Raw genomic sequence first — 18,499 nt, 5'->3', positions numbered from 1 at the left:
TGTGGTAGACAGTGGTGATGGTGGGCAGTAAAGGTTTTTGTTTTTTTTGAATAATGGTTAGTGGTAGTGGTTTGTATATACACTTTTTAAAAGAGGGTATTTTAGTAATGTATAAAGCTTAGGGATATTTTTAAAGTGTGAAACGGTATATTTGAAGGGGCTATATAGTCGGGGTATCTAAATAATCTTCCCTTTCATTTTTTATCGCGAAGAAGAAACGAAGTGGAGAATAAGATGCACAAGGTTAAATAAGGAATTATGGAAAATAATTATTTCCTTATGGAAAATGGAGTGTATAATTATCCTTGCTAAATTGGGACCTATAGCTACATGAAAAAAATGGTCATTAAGTAATAATTCACAGAAACCCCTTATCCACTATTTATGTTAATACCTAATATACCCTTATTAAATTAGTGATGATAAACTTCCACCAAAATGCTAGCATAGTAACCAATTTCTCTCTTCAGAGTTGTGGAATCAATCTGAATTGGTCTACCAATTGCTCTACCCATGGACATAAGAATATCTTCTTTCCAATACTCAATACTAAGACCTGGAAATAACATCCATACAAAAGCACTTGAAGATTTCTGTTGCTCAGGCTTGAAATCCCTTTCCCAGTATCGAAGCTTCAGATATTGAGATTCAACTTCCCAGAAACCCTCATACACAAATTTCATATCAACCTTATTCTCTAGCTTGATAATAAAGAAACCTTTACCAATAGGGATAAACTGACATTTACCAATAAGATTCCATTGCTTCCTTAAACAAGTTTCTGCAACTGATATCTTCAATTTCACAAAATCAAGCCTTCCTATCAAACTAAATCTCCATTCATTTACACTCTCATCAATAATCTCATCAGGTATGAAAACCGATGGATTAAGATTTAGAGGAACATAAGAATTATCAGAACTAAACTTTTTGGAAATCTCAGATTCCGATCGAGAATTTGAAGATTCCTCCATTGATTTTCAATTTTTAGACATATTTAATGATAATCACCTGAAATCAACGTTTAAATTCTACTCTAACTAAATATTGAATCAAGATTTTCACCTGAATTGATGACGCTGAATCACTGAAAACGAAAAAAATTTGAGAAAAAAAGTCTCTGTTTCAATCGCCGAGTTGCAGAGCACGACTCGGACCGAGTTTCTCTTCCACACGCCCCATACCCGCCCCATACCTTTCATATTATATGGGTTTAGACTTTTATGCAAGAATTTGTATTCAATTTTTATACTTACACCACTTAGTCGAGCTTTCATTCATTTATTATATTCTTGATCGTTTTTGTACATTCATCATTTTCGCTCTTTTGTTGTGATCAAACACATTCTCTAGAAGTTAAAATAGAGAAAATGAATCAGATAATGAAATGGTCAATGTGGACGAAAATAGAATGAGAAAGGAAAGAGTAAAAAATCCAATAAGTAATTTAACAGATTCTTTTGATCATTTTGAGATAAATTGCTGAATTAAGATTTTAGAATGAATTGTTTATTATTTTTGTTTGAATCATATTTAAGTTTTGATGATAAACATATTTATGTATTAGCTCAGTGTTACAGGTAACGCATGGGAAACCCGCCCCATATGGGTATTTCCCATACCCGCCCCGCCCCAATTCATGTTGGTAAAGGGGCGGGTATGGGTATCTTTTTTATGAACGGGGAAGTGATTGGGATTGGCATACCCGCCCTATACCCTCCCCATGACCATCCCTAACTATTTTGTTAGATATAACGCTTAAGCGAAATTTTCCTTTCCTTGGTGATTGCAAATCACTTGTTTACTCCATATATTTGTCCCCCTTTTTGTCACAAAATGACAAAGGTTCGCGTAAATAAAGGTCAAACCTAAAGGATCTTACAAATCTAAAAATACTTGTACAACCTATAAGAGTTAAGCAATAAGGTTTCACATACCACTTTAGATAACCAATATTAAAACTGAAACTACAAGTAATTTAATTTTAATATGCTATCAAGGAAACAATTTCCCGAAGCAATTTTTCTAATAGTTTAATAAATTGACTAAGAAACTTAGTTCCCTTGTTAAACCGGTTGTAAACATATAATCGCTTATTTCGATAAGACCAAAATAAAGATCAGAATTAACTTTATTTATCTCATCAGGTTCTAATTATTCAGACAATAACTTAGACCTTTCACTTTAGACAAGACAAGTACTAGGTTAGTTAACTAGTATTTCCTGTCAAGGCATTCAATTAGACTTGAATAACTGAATCCTTCAATTTGATAAGTCTAACTAAAATCAGAATTAACTTAGTTTCTCTTATCTAGAATCGAATTGGACTAAACAAATGATCCCGAATTTTGTTAAGCCATAAACAATACATACAAACCAAAATAAATTGACTTGCACAATTATTTTCTTAACCTGAAGCAATTGAAACAAACATAGACATTATAGCATTGAATTGCACCGAAATTTCGTTAAGCAAAAACACTTCATACCAAACAATAAAGAATATACCAAACAATAAGCCAAATAAATTGACACATTTTTTCTTAACCGGGAACAATTGAATCACACACACACATCGACATACACATAATGGAATATATATTAATTGTACCGAAATATTTTTAAGCAAAAACAAAATATATGCAATATAAGAAGGCTTTTCTTAAACAGGAAAACGATTACCTAACAAATTCGTTACCTCAGATTCCGCATCCTCTTCTCCCCGGAAAGATATATCATTAAGTGCAAGTTCAAGTTAGAACTCTCCCCCAGTATGTTGTCATCCTCTCGCAAGAACAAAAGAATAACAACAAGAGCAACCTTTACCAGAGAAAGGTTGAATCGGTTTTAACTAATGCGTGCTAATAACAAAAGTTGAAAACCCGAAACACATATGTTTATGCTAAACACAACTCATGTAAACACAGATTGATTCAACACATTGTGACTTTTTACATATGAGTTTCAATCGGAACACCTTATGATCCTTTGATAAAGCCTACCAACATGGACTAGAACTTAATCCTGCTAAATCAAGAAGTCACACAAACCATAAGTCTTCACATCATATGAGATCAAATATTAAGGTTATGAAAACCGAAATCAACATCCCATAAACTGAAAACACATAGCAATAATATAGACATTCAAGCACAGGCTATGTAATTGGAAACTATCACAAGAAAAATTATAAAATAATAATTTTATTCATTGATAATTGATAGTTTTATTCAAAAATAGACCTTATACAATAATCGAAATAAATAAAAAATTGTTGTCTATTTTTCTTGGATTAAGTATTGCATCATATAACTTAATCTCTAGCGGTGCTCTAATTTTTCACTGAGGTTTCTTCAGTGTTCAAACTCTTGAAGCATGTCTCGAGAGACTTGTCTGCAACCACTTCCTGCTTTTCAAGCTTTTCAACTTGAACCTTCATGTCTGCAAGATCATCTTTTGTTTCCTCAATCCTATCCTTGAGACAATCTTGATTTTGAACCGTCATTATGAGGTTGGTTATTAGTTCTTCATAACCATGGATATAGTCAATCATACTATCAGAATGTATCCACTTGGTTTTTGTTGAATCTTGAAGGTTGTAAGCCAACAGACATGACTCATCCTGAGATCCAGCAGAACTATCGGACATGATTTTCGATACGATTTTCTTCCTATTTTCTGTATTGATTCCTTGACAATCCTTAACCTTTTGAGCTTCCACCTTATTAGCCTTTGTAAAACTGTGAGTTATTGGAGGTATGCCTAGGGATTTAAATAAGAATTAATCAGGATTTCTTAAAACAAGCAAGAGAAAGTTTCTCTTAGGAAGAGACAACTTTCTGAAAATACTCAGGAAATTACCAAAATATATAAATAATATATTTTATTTCCTATGTCCGAACTTATCATGATGGAAGGCTTATTAAAATTCGAAAATTTCAAATAAAACCTATTTTGGAAGATCATGATAAACATGAACAATTTTTAGACAAAAATTGGATTCACAGCTATCCAGAAATTGCCACAGATTTTTCTGATCACAACACAAAAGAAAAAGTTGTGTTCTCGTTTTGTGTGCTTTCTCATCCTAAAAGTTATGAGCACGAACCAGGATGAGAGTGTAAAAACTCCATACAACTAGGTTGTATCAGAGTAAGCCTTTTCTTGCTTACAAAGAGTCTCAGAAACATAGTTCATGTTTCTATTTGGGAAGTTCTTCCCAAAGTATTTTCTCCCAAGAAGATGATCCTTCATTGATCTAAAGGTATGATCATGAGGAGAAACTGTACTGATCTAAAGGTTTATGTACTGAGATACTATATGATCAAGAAGATGATCCTTCATCTCTCTTAATTATGTCAATGATATTTTCAAAAGATTTTCTCATTCTAAGGATTTCCTTATTATACACATCAGTATGATTATCTGAAACAATTATCGGAAATTCTTGATTGTTTCCTTCGACAGAGATTCTCTCTTTCCCTTTCTCCTGGAATCGTTCTTCATGTAAACAAAGATTGTTTCGGCATGAGTAAGGAGGAGCCTTTTTCGTTAAGTGATTATCAACTATTACTTATGATTCCTTTGAGTCGATCTTATCAGTTTTGGGTATATTCTATTTTTCTACTGAGGAATGATCTTTCAGTTTTTTTAAGACAAGAAACTTCTTTTAATACTTTTACTACAGTATTTTGAAGAAGTATAAGTTTCCTTTCAAGTGACTGAAAGTTATATTCCTCAAGATATTTTTCATAGAATCGGTTCAAAGATGGTTCTTCATTCTCTTCTGACTTGATGTAGTTAGACAACCTTCCATCATCATGATCTGTTTCAGGTGTGATCAAACAAGTCTTGTTATCACAATATGTAAAATTCGAGCAAGGACTTTTATTTTCCTCATCAGAAGAAATTATAACAGAATCATTAGTCAGAGTCATAGGATGAATCTCTTGATCTTGAGTAAGAGATCTACCATATTCTCTTTGGCTAGAATATTTAGTTGAATGTCCTTTTCTCTGATCTCTTGCTTACAAAGATTAGATTATTTATTTAATATTAGCATCCTTGAAGACAGAGATCTTATAGGCTTAAGGAGTTTTACCAACTCTTTATCAGCATCTTGTTTTCCACCAGAGATAGACTCAGATGCTTTCGTAACTTCTGGATCATGAGTTATCGAAGTGGGAGCATCTTCAACATTTGAGCATTCATACTCTTTCATAACGTTAACTGAATCAGACATAGATTCAATTCTTATAGGTTGGATCGCACCAAACACAGATTGTTAGATCTTTGTCGTGTTTGCCTGCTCTGATACCAATTGAAAAGATGAGGGTACCCAAATACACCACAATCTTTAAAATATCCACCTATAAGTCCTCTTATCAAAAGTGATTGTCTATGGACAAAGTCGACAATACGACAAATCGGTATTCACACTTTGTGTGATCGTCTATGGATACGAGATCGAGACAATACAACAATCAAAGTGTGATTACTTGATAATAGGTTCGGACATAGCCAAACTCTATAGGATCACTATCAAGTAATACAGAGTTAACGTTTGTGTACTTTACTTCTAATTATAATAAACAATTATAAATGCGGAAATAAAAAAGTAAAATACACAGCAAGATTTTGTTAACGAGGAAACCGCAAATGCAGAAAAACCTCGGGACCAAGTCCAGAATTTGAATACTCTCAGAATTAAGCCGCTATACAAACTCTAACCAACTTTGTATAGTTGAGACCAAGCAACTAAACCTAGTTCACTTAGTTTATTCAGTATCCTTGCGCTTCCGACATTCAATAAGTGCACGCGCTGGAGCAATTCTTTTGGATCGTATTCCAAACAGTAAATATGTTTGGTAACAACTCTATTGATTCTTTCCAGATAAAGATATCTGAAGTCATATGCAAAAGCTCTTCCGTTTAAACTAATAAACTCCTTTGCCTGGTTAGTTCAATCCAATCTTTATTACCTAAGTAATAAAATTCGGATTTGTAACAATCAAAAAAGAACTCAAGAGAACTATTAGGTGTTACCGATCTCACGCAACTAATCAATCGAATACATCCGATTCTAGTTGGATCCCAGCTGATCAAGGTTTGTGCTACACAAAAATATGAGAAACCAATAAGAAATCTTCTTTTTCTTCAAATCTTCTTTAATCTTCAATTAAACCTGCACAACATCACTTGAATCTCTTGTGATCAATCATGCGCAGAACGGAGTCTGTTAAAAATGGATTATCACAAGATATCTTTATATCTGTAAACAATTTTAAGCATCCTGTCGACACTTCGATCTAATTTGAGTGAATCTTATATCATAAGAGAAGATTCTCATAAATAAACTAGGTGCAATCAAAGATCAAAAACCTTTAGTCAATCAAGTCAATCGAAAACCAATAAACTGCAATTATCTAGTTTCCCAACAATGGTACTCGTAGAGCTTCTTGATCCCACAGAAGTCTTTATACGAGCGGTCGTAAGAGATTTCGCCTAATTAGGGTACTTTCCTCTCCGGATAGACGGCTCCACCAGAAACAACAAAAAGATGAAGTTTGCCTGGCTCTTAGGATGGTTTGCTAGAAATGTAAACTTAGGTATTTATATACCAAGGATGTTTGGACACCAAGGAATTTCCAAAACCGAAAGTATTCTCAAGATATGCAATAAATGCCCAAATCGGTTTTCATAATTCCTGGAAATGCTTTGTCCAATATTTTCCGAAAATCTCTTAATATAAAGTCTCCACTTAGTAAATGCACATTACTAATTTTTATTCTCTAGAGATATGCATTTAATCGCTGGTAATTAAAGCACATAAAACTAACAACCTTAATTAAAAGATTCTTAATTTATTTCGAACCTGGGATCTCCTTGAGTAATTAAGGAATAACTTTGAACAATAAAAGATAAGAGTTATTGTTCGTGTTCAAAGTATGTTGACATCTTTTCTTTGTAAATCATCTTTCATATTTACAATCTTGGAATCGATTATACCACAATTCCAAACAAGTTTAGAATTGGTTCATCTATATTCCAAGACAACTATGTGATTGATCAAATATCATAATCATGGGTTCAATCGGTTCTACCAAGCACTAGGATTGATTATACCTTAATATAGATTACTTGTGATCGGACACACAAGTTACCAGGACCGGTTACGTCAGTTACCTTGATCGGTTACGTTAGTTACCAGGACCGGTTAACATATACTCATGGTATTGCTTGTGATCGGTTACACAAGTCACTAGGATCGGTTACACCAATTACCAGGATTGTCTACACCAATTACTAGTACCGGTTACACCAATTACAAGGATCGATTACACAACTCTTTTATGATCGGTCACACCAATTACTAGGATCGGTCACACCAACTACAAATATCGATCATACCATCTCAGGTGATTACTTAGGATCGGTTACACTAATTAATCAAAACTAGTCATACCAAATCATAAGTCAGGCATTGTGATTACTTATTCCAAGATACATAACAAGTTATTATCGGTTCTACTAACTCACACATATTGGTAATCCAAAGATATGCAATGAATAACAATACCAATAAGCCTAGCGATTTCCATTTCGATTCATAAAACAAGTTCATGAATGTACTTCCTTTAAACAAATGTAAACATTGTTTCCTAGGATGAAATCTTCGCCTTTACCCATACACATAATCACAATAGCATTCATACGAATATGTCGATGTCATATCTACGAAGTTCAAAAGATAAGCGTTATACTTCGTAGTCTAATTCCTTAATATTATGATCATATGATCATGTCTCACTACTAGAGTAATATATTCATTCGCAGCTTCGTAGTTATGTTTTCAATATAGCACGACTTGAAAGATACGTTAGGAATGAAAAAGTTCAAGTTAATATTACTAACCTCAAGAGGAAGGATGATGTCGTCGTTGTATAGCTCGTTACTTATTCACGTTCTTCAGGCCTCCGATTAATACTTGTATGTCTCATGTTCCTAGACTTTCTAGTCTAACCTATACGAAGTTGTCTCTAGTACATAATAAAGAGACTCTTAGATGAGTTTTGATTCACTAAAATATGACAACCAAACTTGACATACTAACGCTTGGTGGGTTCAACCGAGCTATGCTCTAACAGTCTTTGGTACCTTTCAAGTTGTTTCTCATAATAATCAGGCTCGTGGATTTCTATCTATTTGATTTGATGATTACATTGAGAAACAGAGATATAACTCTTAAATATATTTTCCTTGATTGAGTCTGACTGTCTAATTGATTCTCTTGGAATTATATTGGAGTTAGTCCATAAAAATTTCCTAAACGAAATATTGGGTGTGGTTGTTAGACCCCCGCTTTTTCAGCATGAGATGGCATGACGGTTTAGTTCCATATTAGGGTTTGGCGCGTTGTGGCCTTTCAATGGTGCTAATGCTTGGCTCGGTAAGCTGCGGTTTTATAGCATCTTAGTGTATTTTTCCTTGGTCGCGGCCAATAAGAGAGAAATTGTCGGGCCATTGGTTAGCCACAAGATAAATAAGTTATCACATAGTCCAGGGGAGCTATAGTAGCGAACTTTACACCCAAGGAGGCGTGTGGCATATTATGGGCCCCCGATGGCGCCAGATAAGCTGCGACCTTAGAAGTGGCGTGCCATGCCCAATGCTGCCACAACAAAATTGTCGGATCTCATCCTAGCCATAAACTTTTATAATGTGTGCACACCATTGTAGCATGTCACACCAATTACTAGGATCGATTACACCAATTACAAGGATCGATTACACAACTCTTTTATGATCGGTCACACCAATTACTAGGATCGGTCACACCAACTACAAATATCGATCATACCATCTCAGGTGATTAATTAGGATCGGTTACACTAATTAATAAAAACTAGTCATACCAAATCATAAGTCAGGCATTGTGATTAGTTATACCAAGATACATAACAAGTTATTATCGGTTCTACTAACTCACACATATTGGTAATCCAAAGATATGCAATGAATAACAATACCAATAAGCCTAGCGATTTCCCTTTCGATTCATAAAACAAGTTCATGAATGTACTTCCTTTAAACAAATGTAAACATTGTTTCCTAGGATGAAATCTTCGCCTTTACCCATACATATAATCACAATAGCATCCATACGAATATGTCGATGTCATATCTACGAAGTTCAAAAGATAAGCGTTATACTTCGTAGTCTAATTCCTTAATATTATGACATATGATCATGTCTCACTACTAGAGTAATATATTCATTCACAGCTTCGTAGTTATGTTTTCAATATAGCACGACTTGAAAGATACGTTAGGAATGAAAAAGTTCAAGTCAATATTACTAACCTCAAGAGGAAGGATGATGTCGTCGTTGTATAGCTCGTTACTTCTTCACGTTCTTCAGGCCTCCGATTAATACTTGTATGTCTCATGTTCCGATACTTTCTAGTCTAACCTATACGAAGTTGTCTCTAGTACATAATAAAGAGACTCTTAGATGAGTTTTGATTCACTAAAATATGACAACCAAACTTGACATACTAACGCTTGGTGGGTTCAACCGAGCTATGCTCTAACAGTCTTTGGTACCTTTCAAGTTGTTTCTCATAATAATCAGGCTCGTGGATTTCTATCTATTTGATTTGCTGATTATATTGAGAAACAGAGATATAACTCTTGAATATATTTTCCTTGATTGAGTCTGACTGTCTAATTGATTCTCTTGGAATTATATTGGAGTTAGTCCATAAAAATTTCCTAAACGAAATATTGGGTGTGGTTGTTAGACCCCCGCTTTTTCAGCATGAGATGGCATGACGGTTTAGTTCCATATTAGGGTTTGGTGCGTTGTGGCATTTCAATGGTGCTAATGCTTGGCTCGGTAAGCTGCGGTTTTATAGTATCTTAGTGTATTTTTCCTTGGTCGCGGCCAATAAGAGAGAAATTGTCGGGTCATTGGTTAGCCACAAGATAAATAAGTTATCACATAGTCCAGGGGAGCTGTAGTAGCGAACTTTACACCCAAGGAGGCGTGTGGCATATTATGGGCCCCCGATGGCGCCAGATAAGCTGCGACCTTAGAAGTGGCGTGCCATGCCCAATGCTGCCACAACAAAATTGTCGGATCTCATCCTAGCCATAAACTTTTATAATGTGTGCACACCATTGTAGCATGTCTATGGACTTTCATAGGGGCTGAGCTAATACACGTTTGGCTATGGATCGATATTGGAAGATTATTGCATGTGAATGATGTGAATAGGTCATGACATAGAAGTAGGATTTGGCCTCAATTCGGCCAAGGCTAATAAAATGGGATTCTTGTATTAATTAGGATACCCAAGTTGGATTAGGAATGAAACTAAGCTATCATGAGAGGAGAATGATACAAGATTAGATCCCTTATAGGTCGTTGATTGGCCGTGGCCCTGTGAGTTACAATAGCTATGCCACAGAGCTGGCCAAGATCCTAAAATATCGCACTTTACACTATGTGTTGGAGTACTGCTCGGTCGAACTCGCAAGCATTGCTATCTCAAGCTTGTTTGTCAAGTTTAGTTGCCAAAACTATAAGTCTTGATTTCTAGTCTACTTATAACTAAGTCTCGGACTAGGATATAAAGTATAGTTGAGCTCTAGAATCCACGGTGTTCATCATACAAAGACGAAGAACTAATCAAGGAACTGGTGGAACTTCATCGACTAAAAGGTATGTGGAGACTTGAACTTATCTATCACTCAAAAGTCTATCTACTCTATCTCCTATCATGAGACAAAAGTCGTATTGCTATATAGACTTCGATTATACACATTTGCTATTTCGAGCCGAGTTTATCTCGCTTATCTATTTCTCGAAATATGTGTTGGTAAGCTTTCGCTTTGGCCAAGTTCATCTTTACTAGTGACGAAAGTCATATTAGTTTCAATTACTTGAAAATCGCTTTGACGAAAAATAGTTTGTGAACAACAACTATATAACGTTCTCTAAGAATGTTTCAATGATTGAAATGAGAGTTTAGAATATGTAACCATCTTCGGATATAAGCATATAGTGTGTTCACACATTAGTGTATAAGTCCAAAACCGGGAACCAAATGTATGCATACTTGTGTGTGTACTAAATGGTTGATGGAGACTGTGTAAGTATGCGTACCCGTACGCATACTGGCGGAAGTTCACGACCATGAATTTCTGCTGAGTTTGGAAATCAAAACCAACTCAATCCGGTAACCAAAGTATGCGTACCCGTACGCATACTAGCGGAAAGTTCATGTCCGTGAATTTCTCGTGAGTTTGAAAACCAAAACAAACTCAAATCCGGTTACTTAAGTACGCATACCCGTATGCATACTTAAATGTGTTACTTTCTAAAATTGGTCTGTTCATGAACTAAAACATTTATATATTAAGGAATGCAATTTGCAAACCGAGGCTATACTGTTCATGAACCGATTCGAGTGAATCAAAACCAATTTTGCTTCGATTGTGTCTTGTATACTTCTATAAGATCTAAGCAATTGAACAACTCTCTAACTAGTTCTTTTGAGTCATTTGAACTAGTTATGGTGAAGATGAATATGGTTGATATGAAAGTGCTCATATGGCTAACCATTTGGTTAATTACTGTTGAACCAACTAGGTGTACACGTTTAGGTATTGTTACACAAACCTAAATGAACGTGCATTTCATTTTTGTATAACAAGCTAAGTTCGATCTAACAGTTGAAAGATATTAGCTTGAATCTAATCCGCTTTTCATCTAACGGTGAATATCGAATGCTTTGTTACCAAGGTAGCATTGATTGCAAACCCTGATTTGAAGACTATATAAAGGAGAACTCTAACAACTGGGAAACCTAATCCCCACACCTTCTGTATGATACTAGTTATATAAGCTAGAGGCGATTCTCCTTAAACCTTAGGTTTCTTCTCGAGACCCTGTAGGTTAACGACTTGAAGACTTTATTGGGATTGTGAAGCCAGACACAACTATCTTCTCTGTAGTTGCGTGATCCGATCTTGCTGTTTCTATCGTATTGAGTACAATTGTAAGATTGGCTCGAGATTAATTTCTCCAATAGGCAAGATAAAAAAGTAGTCACAAACATATTCGTATTATCATTTGTGATTCCAAAATATCCAGTTTCGCCATCATACGATTTAGATTATTGTGAGGTGATTGATAATTCTAGGTTGTTCTTCAGGAATATAAGTCTGTGTTATCAATTGGTTCCTCTTCACCTTGATTTATCAAAATACAGAACAAAACTCGTAGGTATTTCTGTGGGAGACAGATTTATCTATTACTGTAGACTTTTCTGTGTGATACAGATTTGTTTACTAAAGTCTTCGACTTTGGGTCGTAGCAACTCTTAGTTGTGGGTGAGATCATCGAAGGGAATCAAGTGCATAGTATCTTGCTGGGATCAGAAACGTAAGGAGCGCAACTGTACATTGAATACGTTTGAGATTGATTGAGGTTCAACTACAGTCCAGACCGAAGTTAGTTTGTAGTAGGCTAGTGTATGTAGCGGCTTAATACATTCTGTGTTCAATCTGTACTAGGTCTCGTGGTTTTTCTGCATTTGCGTTTTCTTCGTTAACAAAACTTCTGGCGTCCGTGTTATTTCTTTTCTGCATTATATTTTGTTATATAATTGAAATATCACAGGTTGTGCGTTGAATCGATCAATTGGTAAATCCAAACTTTGGTTGTTGATTGAAATTGATTGATACTTGAACATTGGTCTTTGGTACCGTTCAAGTTAATTCTCTTATATTCAATTAGATTCACAGATTTCTATTTGCTTGAGTAAAGTATTGAATCGAGAAATTGAGATATAACTCTTGATATACTTTTTATAAGATTGAGTCTGACTGTCTAGTTGATTCTCTTAAAAGTATATTGGAGTTTTTCCATACAGATTGTTAAGCGAAATATGGGTGTGGTTGTTAGACCCCCGCTTTTTCAATCGGTATCAGAGCAGGAAAACACGTTTAAGACCTTATAAGTCTGTGTTTTTAGCAATCTGACTCTATTGACGGCTGTAATATATCTGATAAATGCGTCACCAGAAATAAAAGTTATGTTTCAACTATGTCTATTAAATAGAAAGATTTGTCAATCTCAAATATCGATGAACCTAGTTTTTTGACGAAACAGACTGACACTGACATGTGTTATCCCGATTACCCTTCAAAAGAGTCTATCTCCAACGAAAGGAAAACAACTGAAGAGAATGAACTGTTTCTAAAACTTGTTAGAATCCAAGATGATAGATTTAATCGGTTGAAAAACAATATCAATGTTCTTCTCGGTATAGTAAGAGACTGTGATTCCAAAAACGTTGAAGATCAGTCTTCACGTACCCTACTTGAGGCAAGTCTCAAAAAGGATGCTTTGGAAATTGAACATCGCCTGAGTAAACTCTCGATTCAAGGATGTTCCAAAAAGTCCTCTATACTATCAACTTCTATTGCAACTGAGAAAGTTCCAATTCCAGAAGTAAAACCGGAATTCTCTTCTATTGGAAAAGATGTGCCTATAGCCTCTTCTAATCGAGGATGTTGCACAAAACATGGAAGGAAGAAATCTCTAAACGATGATGTTAAGACAGTACCTTCTAATCACTCTTATGATCAGAAAGTATGTCTCTTTTGTGATACAAAAGGGCCTATTAAGCAAAAGAGAAACTCTAGGTTGAATAACAATTCCATTATTCGACTTCAACACACATTATACTTAATCCTCAAAGGTGTAACTGACATTTGTATGTCTAAACCAATTGGTTTCAGTACTCACCCTGTGTATTCTACCAGGAAAGTCAGTTCTCTGAGTTCCTCAAATGCTCAGAAGCATAACAAACGTCTCAACAAAAATCGTCTAAGAAGAGATCATGAAGTTTCTTCTGTCAAAAAATGAGATAATGTTGATTTTGATGTGAACAGAGTGTCAGGAGAAGGGAGAAAAAATGATGATATGAGAAATAACCTAAAAATGATAATTGAAGGTTATAAAGAAATCATCAACAGGCTGTCAACCCCCTCTAGTCAGAATTCTTCTGGTAAGAACTCCAACTATGTCTCATATTTTGATGACATTAAGTTTTATGATCATTTTTCACGTCAAAAGAGATTCTTTCCTAGACTTAAAAGGAAAAAGAAACTCAACCATGAACTTCGTTCATTTAATGAGCTGAGAGCTCATTCTTTTGCTAATTAATCACAAGGGTTGAGAACTTACTCATAAAAATCCTGATGGGTAAGTTGTGCTAATAATCAGGTATACTTCTGTCAAAAAATTTTTCTATTTAGTTGAGCTATTTTCTTATCGTTTATATCTAAACTATTGTCTGCAGATAACTTTGCTTAAGTATTAGTTGTGTCTAAAGAGGTTCTTCATTTTGCTCTCTCGTTTTCGAAGAAGTTTTTCTTTGCAACTATGTTGCCTGCTACTCTTGTGCTCTAAAATTGTTTCTCTACTGAGATATAAAATTTATTGAGCCAAAAAATCTTGTGATAATTTTCACATAGAAGAATCTCTGTCTTGTCGTAGAAATACGACCGGTTGCGTACCTTTGTTGTTGGGTCAAGTTTTGTTCGTACAAGTACCCGTGTTACTGTCACGAATCAATTTTTAGAAACCCTAAAAGTTACCTTCTCTAAGAAACCATTTAAATACCAAAACCCTTGAGTCACGTACGCATACTCTGGGATTGTTTATGGTTTGTCAAGAATGTCTTCTTCTAACTCTAGCGGTTTTGCAAAAGGTTTTCTTGACAAAGGTATTGGTTTCGAGTCCAAGGGAAGGAAGAAAAGAACCCTCGTAGAAGATGATCATCATAATGCCTCATGTTGTAGTGATCTACACTACAAAGAAGCATACAAATAGGAAGAACACATGATCTACACTGTGATTTGGGATAAAACCTCAGAGAGGCGGGAAAACAACTTAGATTCATTTTTTTCTTAATCCTTACAGAAGCAGGTCTCAAAACATATAGGGTTACAAATAGTAAGTGTTCCACTCACACGTTCTAAGCTCACACGAGTAAATGACACGGACTTTGTTAAATACACCCAACTGACTGATAAGTACACTCAAGAGAGGGGTGCCCTTATAGTGGGATATGACAAATACCCATCCCTACAACTTGTACTTGTCCTCAAGTACAAACTTAGGAAACTGAGAGGTGATGAAAGAAGTATCTTCCCAGCAATAATCACCTTCAGCAGTGTGAGACCATTGAATGAGAAGTTGTTGAACCTGTTGGAGACCTTTAGTAATCACACGAGAATCAACAACTGCCACTGGTTTGACCTTCATCAAGCCGTCTCTGTCTAGGGATGGCAGGATTATTTGAGGGAAAGCACCCTGACCCAATTTTTTCTTTAATTGCACATGAAAAACAGGGTGTATACGAGAAGTAGGAGGCGGTTGGAGTTTGTATGCTACCTGTCTAATCCGTTGCAACACTTGATAAGGCCCAAAAAAATTGGCTGACAGCTTCAGATTCTTGCGCAGTTGAACTGAGGTTTGTCGATAGGGTTGCAGATGTAAGTAAACCCAATCTACCACAACGAAGGAGCGCTCCACTCTCTTCTTATCATCATGTTGCTTGATACAGTGCTGAGATTCAAGAAGATTTTGCTGCAACACCTCTGACAACACCTTGCGCTGGTGTAGATAATCTGCCACAATGGAGTTGGAGATAGTGGAACAAGAATGCAAACCAAACTGAGGAGGGTCGTAGCCATATAGGGCTTGGAATGGTTTATGTTGTAATCTAGAATGGTATGTGGTATTAAACCACCATTCTTCCAATGACAGCCAAGATGCCCATTTCACCGGTCTATAGCTGCACATACATCGTAAATAAGACTCCAAGCAAGCGTTGACACATTCAGTTTGGCCATCCGTTTGCGGATGATACGTTGTACTTAGATGTAGAGAAGTATCCGTAGCTTTAAACAATGCACGCCAAAAAGAACTCAGAAAAACAGCATCTCTGTCAGAATCGATAGTTTCTGGTATACCATGAAGCTTAAGGATATAATCCATGAACACTTGAGCTACAGATTGTGCAGTATATGGATGACTGAGTGCCGAAAAATGGCTATATTTAGTGAAACGATCAACAATAACTAGAATTACCTCTCTACCCTCTGATTTTGGCAGACCCGTAATGAAGTCCATACTCAGGTGCTTCCAAGATTGGTCTGGAACAGGTAAGGGTTGGAGCAAGACGGCTGGGGAAGTGTGTTCCACCTTGTTCTGCTGGCATACATCGCATGCTTGGATAAATGTAATAAGGTCTTTTTTCATACCAGTCCAATGGAAGTAAGCTTTGGCGCGTTGATAGCAAGCATGTATGCCTGAATGACCACCAATCACATAAGAGTGGATATCTGCTAAGACCTTTAGGAGAGTATCACCGTGTGAGACAATGTATATTCTTCCATGTATCCTGATGAGGACATGAGAATAAGTGTACCCATCTTGAGTTGTAGAAATTAATAGTTGGGAGATCAGATCTTGAGCCCACTTGTCATCAGTATAACTAGCTTGCACTTCTTCAAGCCATCTGGGCTGAGTTGTTGTAATTGCAGAACAAGAAGCCCTAGACAAGGAATCTGCTACTCTATTCTCAGACCCCTTCTTGTAATGTAAGGTATAATTGAAACCAATCAAATTGGTGAGCCACTTTTGTTGGAACATGGTGTGTAGTCGCTGGTCCATAAAGTACTTTAGGCTTTGGTGGTTTGTGAAGATTTTGAAATGAGAGCTGAATAAGAAGGAGCACCAATGGTTAACTTCCATCACAATACTCAGCAATTCTTTCTCATAAGATGATAGTTCCATGTATTGCAGACCCATAGCTTTGTTGTAAAAAGCAATAAGTCTTCCTATCTGCATCAGAACTGCACCCACGCCACTATCACTAGCATCTGTTTCCACTTCAAATTCTTTAGTGAAGTTAGGTAATGTGAGTACTAGAGTAGTGGTGACCACTTGCTTCAACTTTTCAAAAGCCACAGTAGCCGCAGAAGTCCATGAGAAACTATTCTTCTTCAACAGTGCAGTTAAGGGCTGACAAATGAGACCATAATATTTAACGAGTTTGCGATAGTACCCTGTTAAACCTAAAAACCCACGTAATCCCTTGAGGGTGGTAGGTTGTGGCCAGTTCAGCATGCAGTTGATTTTAGCAGGGTCAGCTGCAACTCCTTTATCATTAATTATGTGGCCTAGATACTCTAGTTGATGTTGACCAAAACTGCATTTGCTGCGCTTTGCTAGTAGTGAGTGTTCTTGCAGAATAGCTAATGTGATTCTAAGATGCTCACAATGAGATGCTAAGTCTGGACTATAGATCAAGACGTCATCGAAAAAACTAGGATGAACTTGCGAGATAGGGTTTAAAAATGTCATTCATAAGGGACTGGAATGTTGCCGGGGTATTAGTAAGCCCAAACGGCATGACCCTAAACTCAAAATGCTCGTGATGTGTTCTAAAAGCAGTTTTCTGCACATCAGGAGGGTGTACTCGAATCTGGTGATGGCCATATCGAAGGTCTATGTTAGAAAATATGGTAGAGCCATGAAGCTCAGCAAGTAGTTCATCAATTATGGGTATTGGGTACTTGTCTTTAATAGTAATAGAATTGAGCTTGCAATAGTCCACGCATAAACGCCAATCCCCATCCTTTTTCTTGACCAACAACACCAGAGAAGCAAACGGGTTGTGGCTAGGTTGAATAACCCCTGCTGCTAGCATCTCTTGCACTAGTTTCTCAATTAAAGCTTTCTGCACAAATGGTACACGGTAAGGCCTCTGATTGGTTGGAGCTGAGTTAGGCACCAAAGGAATATGATGATCCTGCGCACGTTCTGGTGGCAGAGAAGTTGGTAGTTGAAAGACCGGAGAGAACTAATTCAACACTTCAGCAATTGGAGTAGCAATATCTGACGGTTCAGCTGTGGCAGAAATAGAAGATAACTGACCAAATAAAACAGGGTCACCATTACGAAGTAACTTGTGAAATGCCTTTACTGTCATCATAGAATTGCGAATTTCTTCTTCTTGGTGACCAACCAATGTAATATCAATATCCTTGTGCTGAAACTGGATAGTTAAATTCTTAAAATCAAATAACATTGGGCTGAGTTCCCTCATCCAGTCCACTCCAAGGACCATGTCACAACCTCCTAACTCAAGTAGGTGCAAGTTATGAGAAAAGTATGCCCTTGCATAGTCAAAGAAAAACCTGGGTAATGTGCTTGACTGAGTAACTTATTTCCATCTGCTACTGTGACTTGTAATGTCTGAGTTGGTACAATAAGGCTCCCACTCTTTCTAGCTGCAGATGGGTCTATAAAACTGTGTGTACTCCCACTGTCTACTAGAATAGTAAGACCCTGTGTCCTTACTTGCCCTTTTATCTTGATAGTAGAGTGAGATATACTGCCGGCCAATGCGTG

The 18,499-nt window shown here is 36.3% G+C and overlaps 1 protein-coding gene across 1 annotated transcript; it reads right to left on the bottom strand.

Moving 5' to 3' along the window:
- Window positions 1-413: 413 nt before the first annotated feature.
- On the bottom strand, window positions 414-974 carry LOC113315587. Its single transcript, XM_026563848.1, has one exon. The coding sequence runs from the start codon at window positions 972-974 to the stop codon at window positions 414-416; it is 561 nt and encodes a 186-aa protein (XP_026419633.1).
- Between the last annotated feature and the right edge of the window lie 17,525 nt (window positions 975-18,499).

Source organism: Papaver somniferum, chromosome 10, assembly GCF_003573695.1.
Source record: "Papaver somniferum cultivar HN1 chromosome 10, ASM357369v1, whole genome shotgun sequence".
Classification (NCBI taxonomy): domain Eukaryota; kingdom Viridiplantae; phylum Streptophyta; class Magnoliopsida; order Ranunculales; family Papaveraceae; genus Papaver; species Papaver somniferum.
The sequence above is the reverse complement of the archived record's forward strand: the minus strand, read 5'-3'. Positions and strand labels throughout refer to the sequence as shown.

What these genes read in the sequence shown, in the direction of transcription:
- LOC113315587 (XM_026563848.1), bottom strand. Translation starts at nt 974, where the DNA reads ATGGAGGAATCTTCAAATTCTCGATCGGAATCTGAGATTTCCAAAAAG.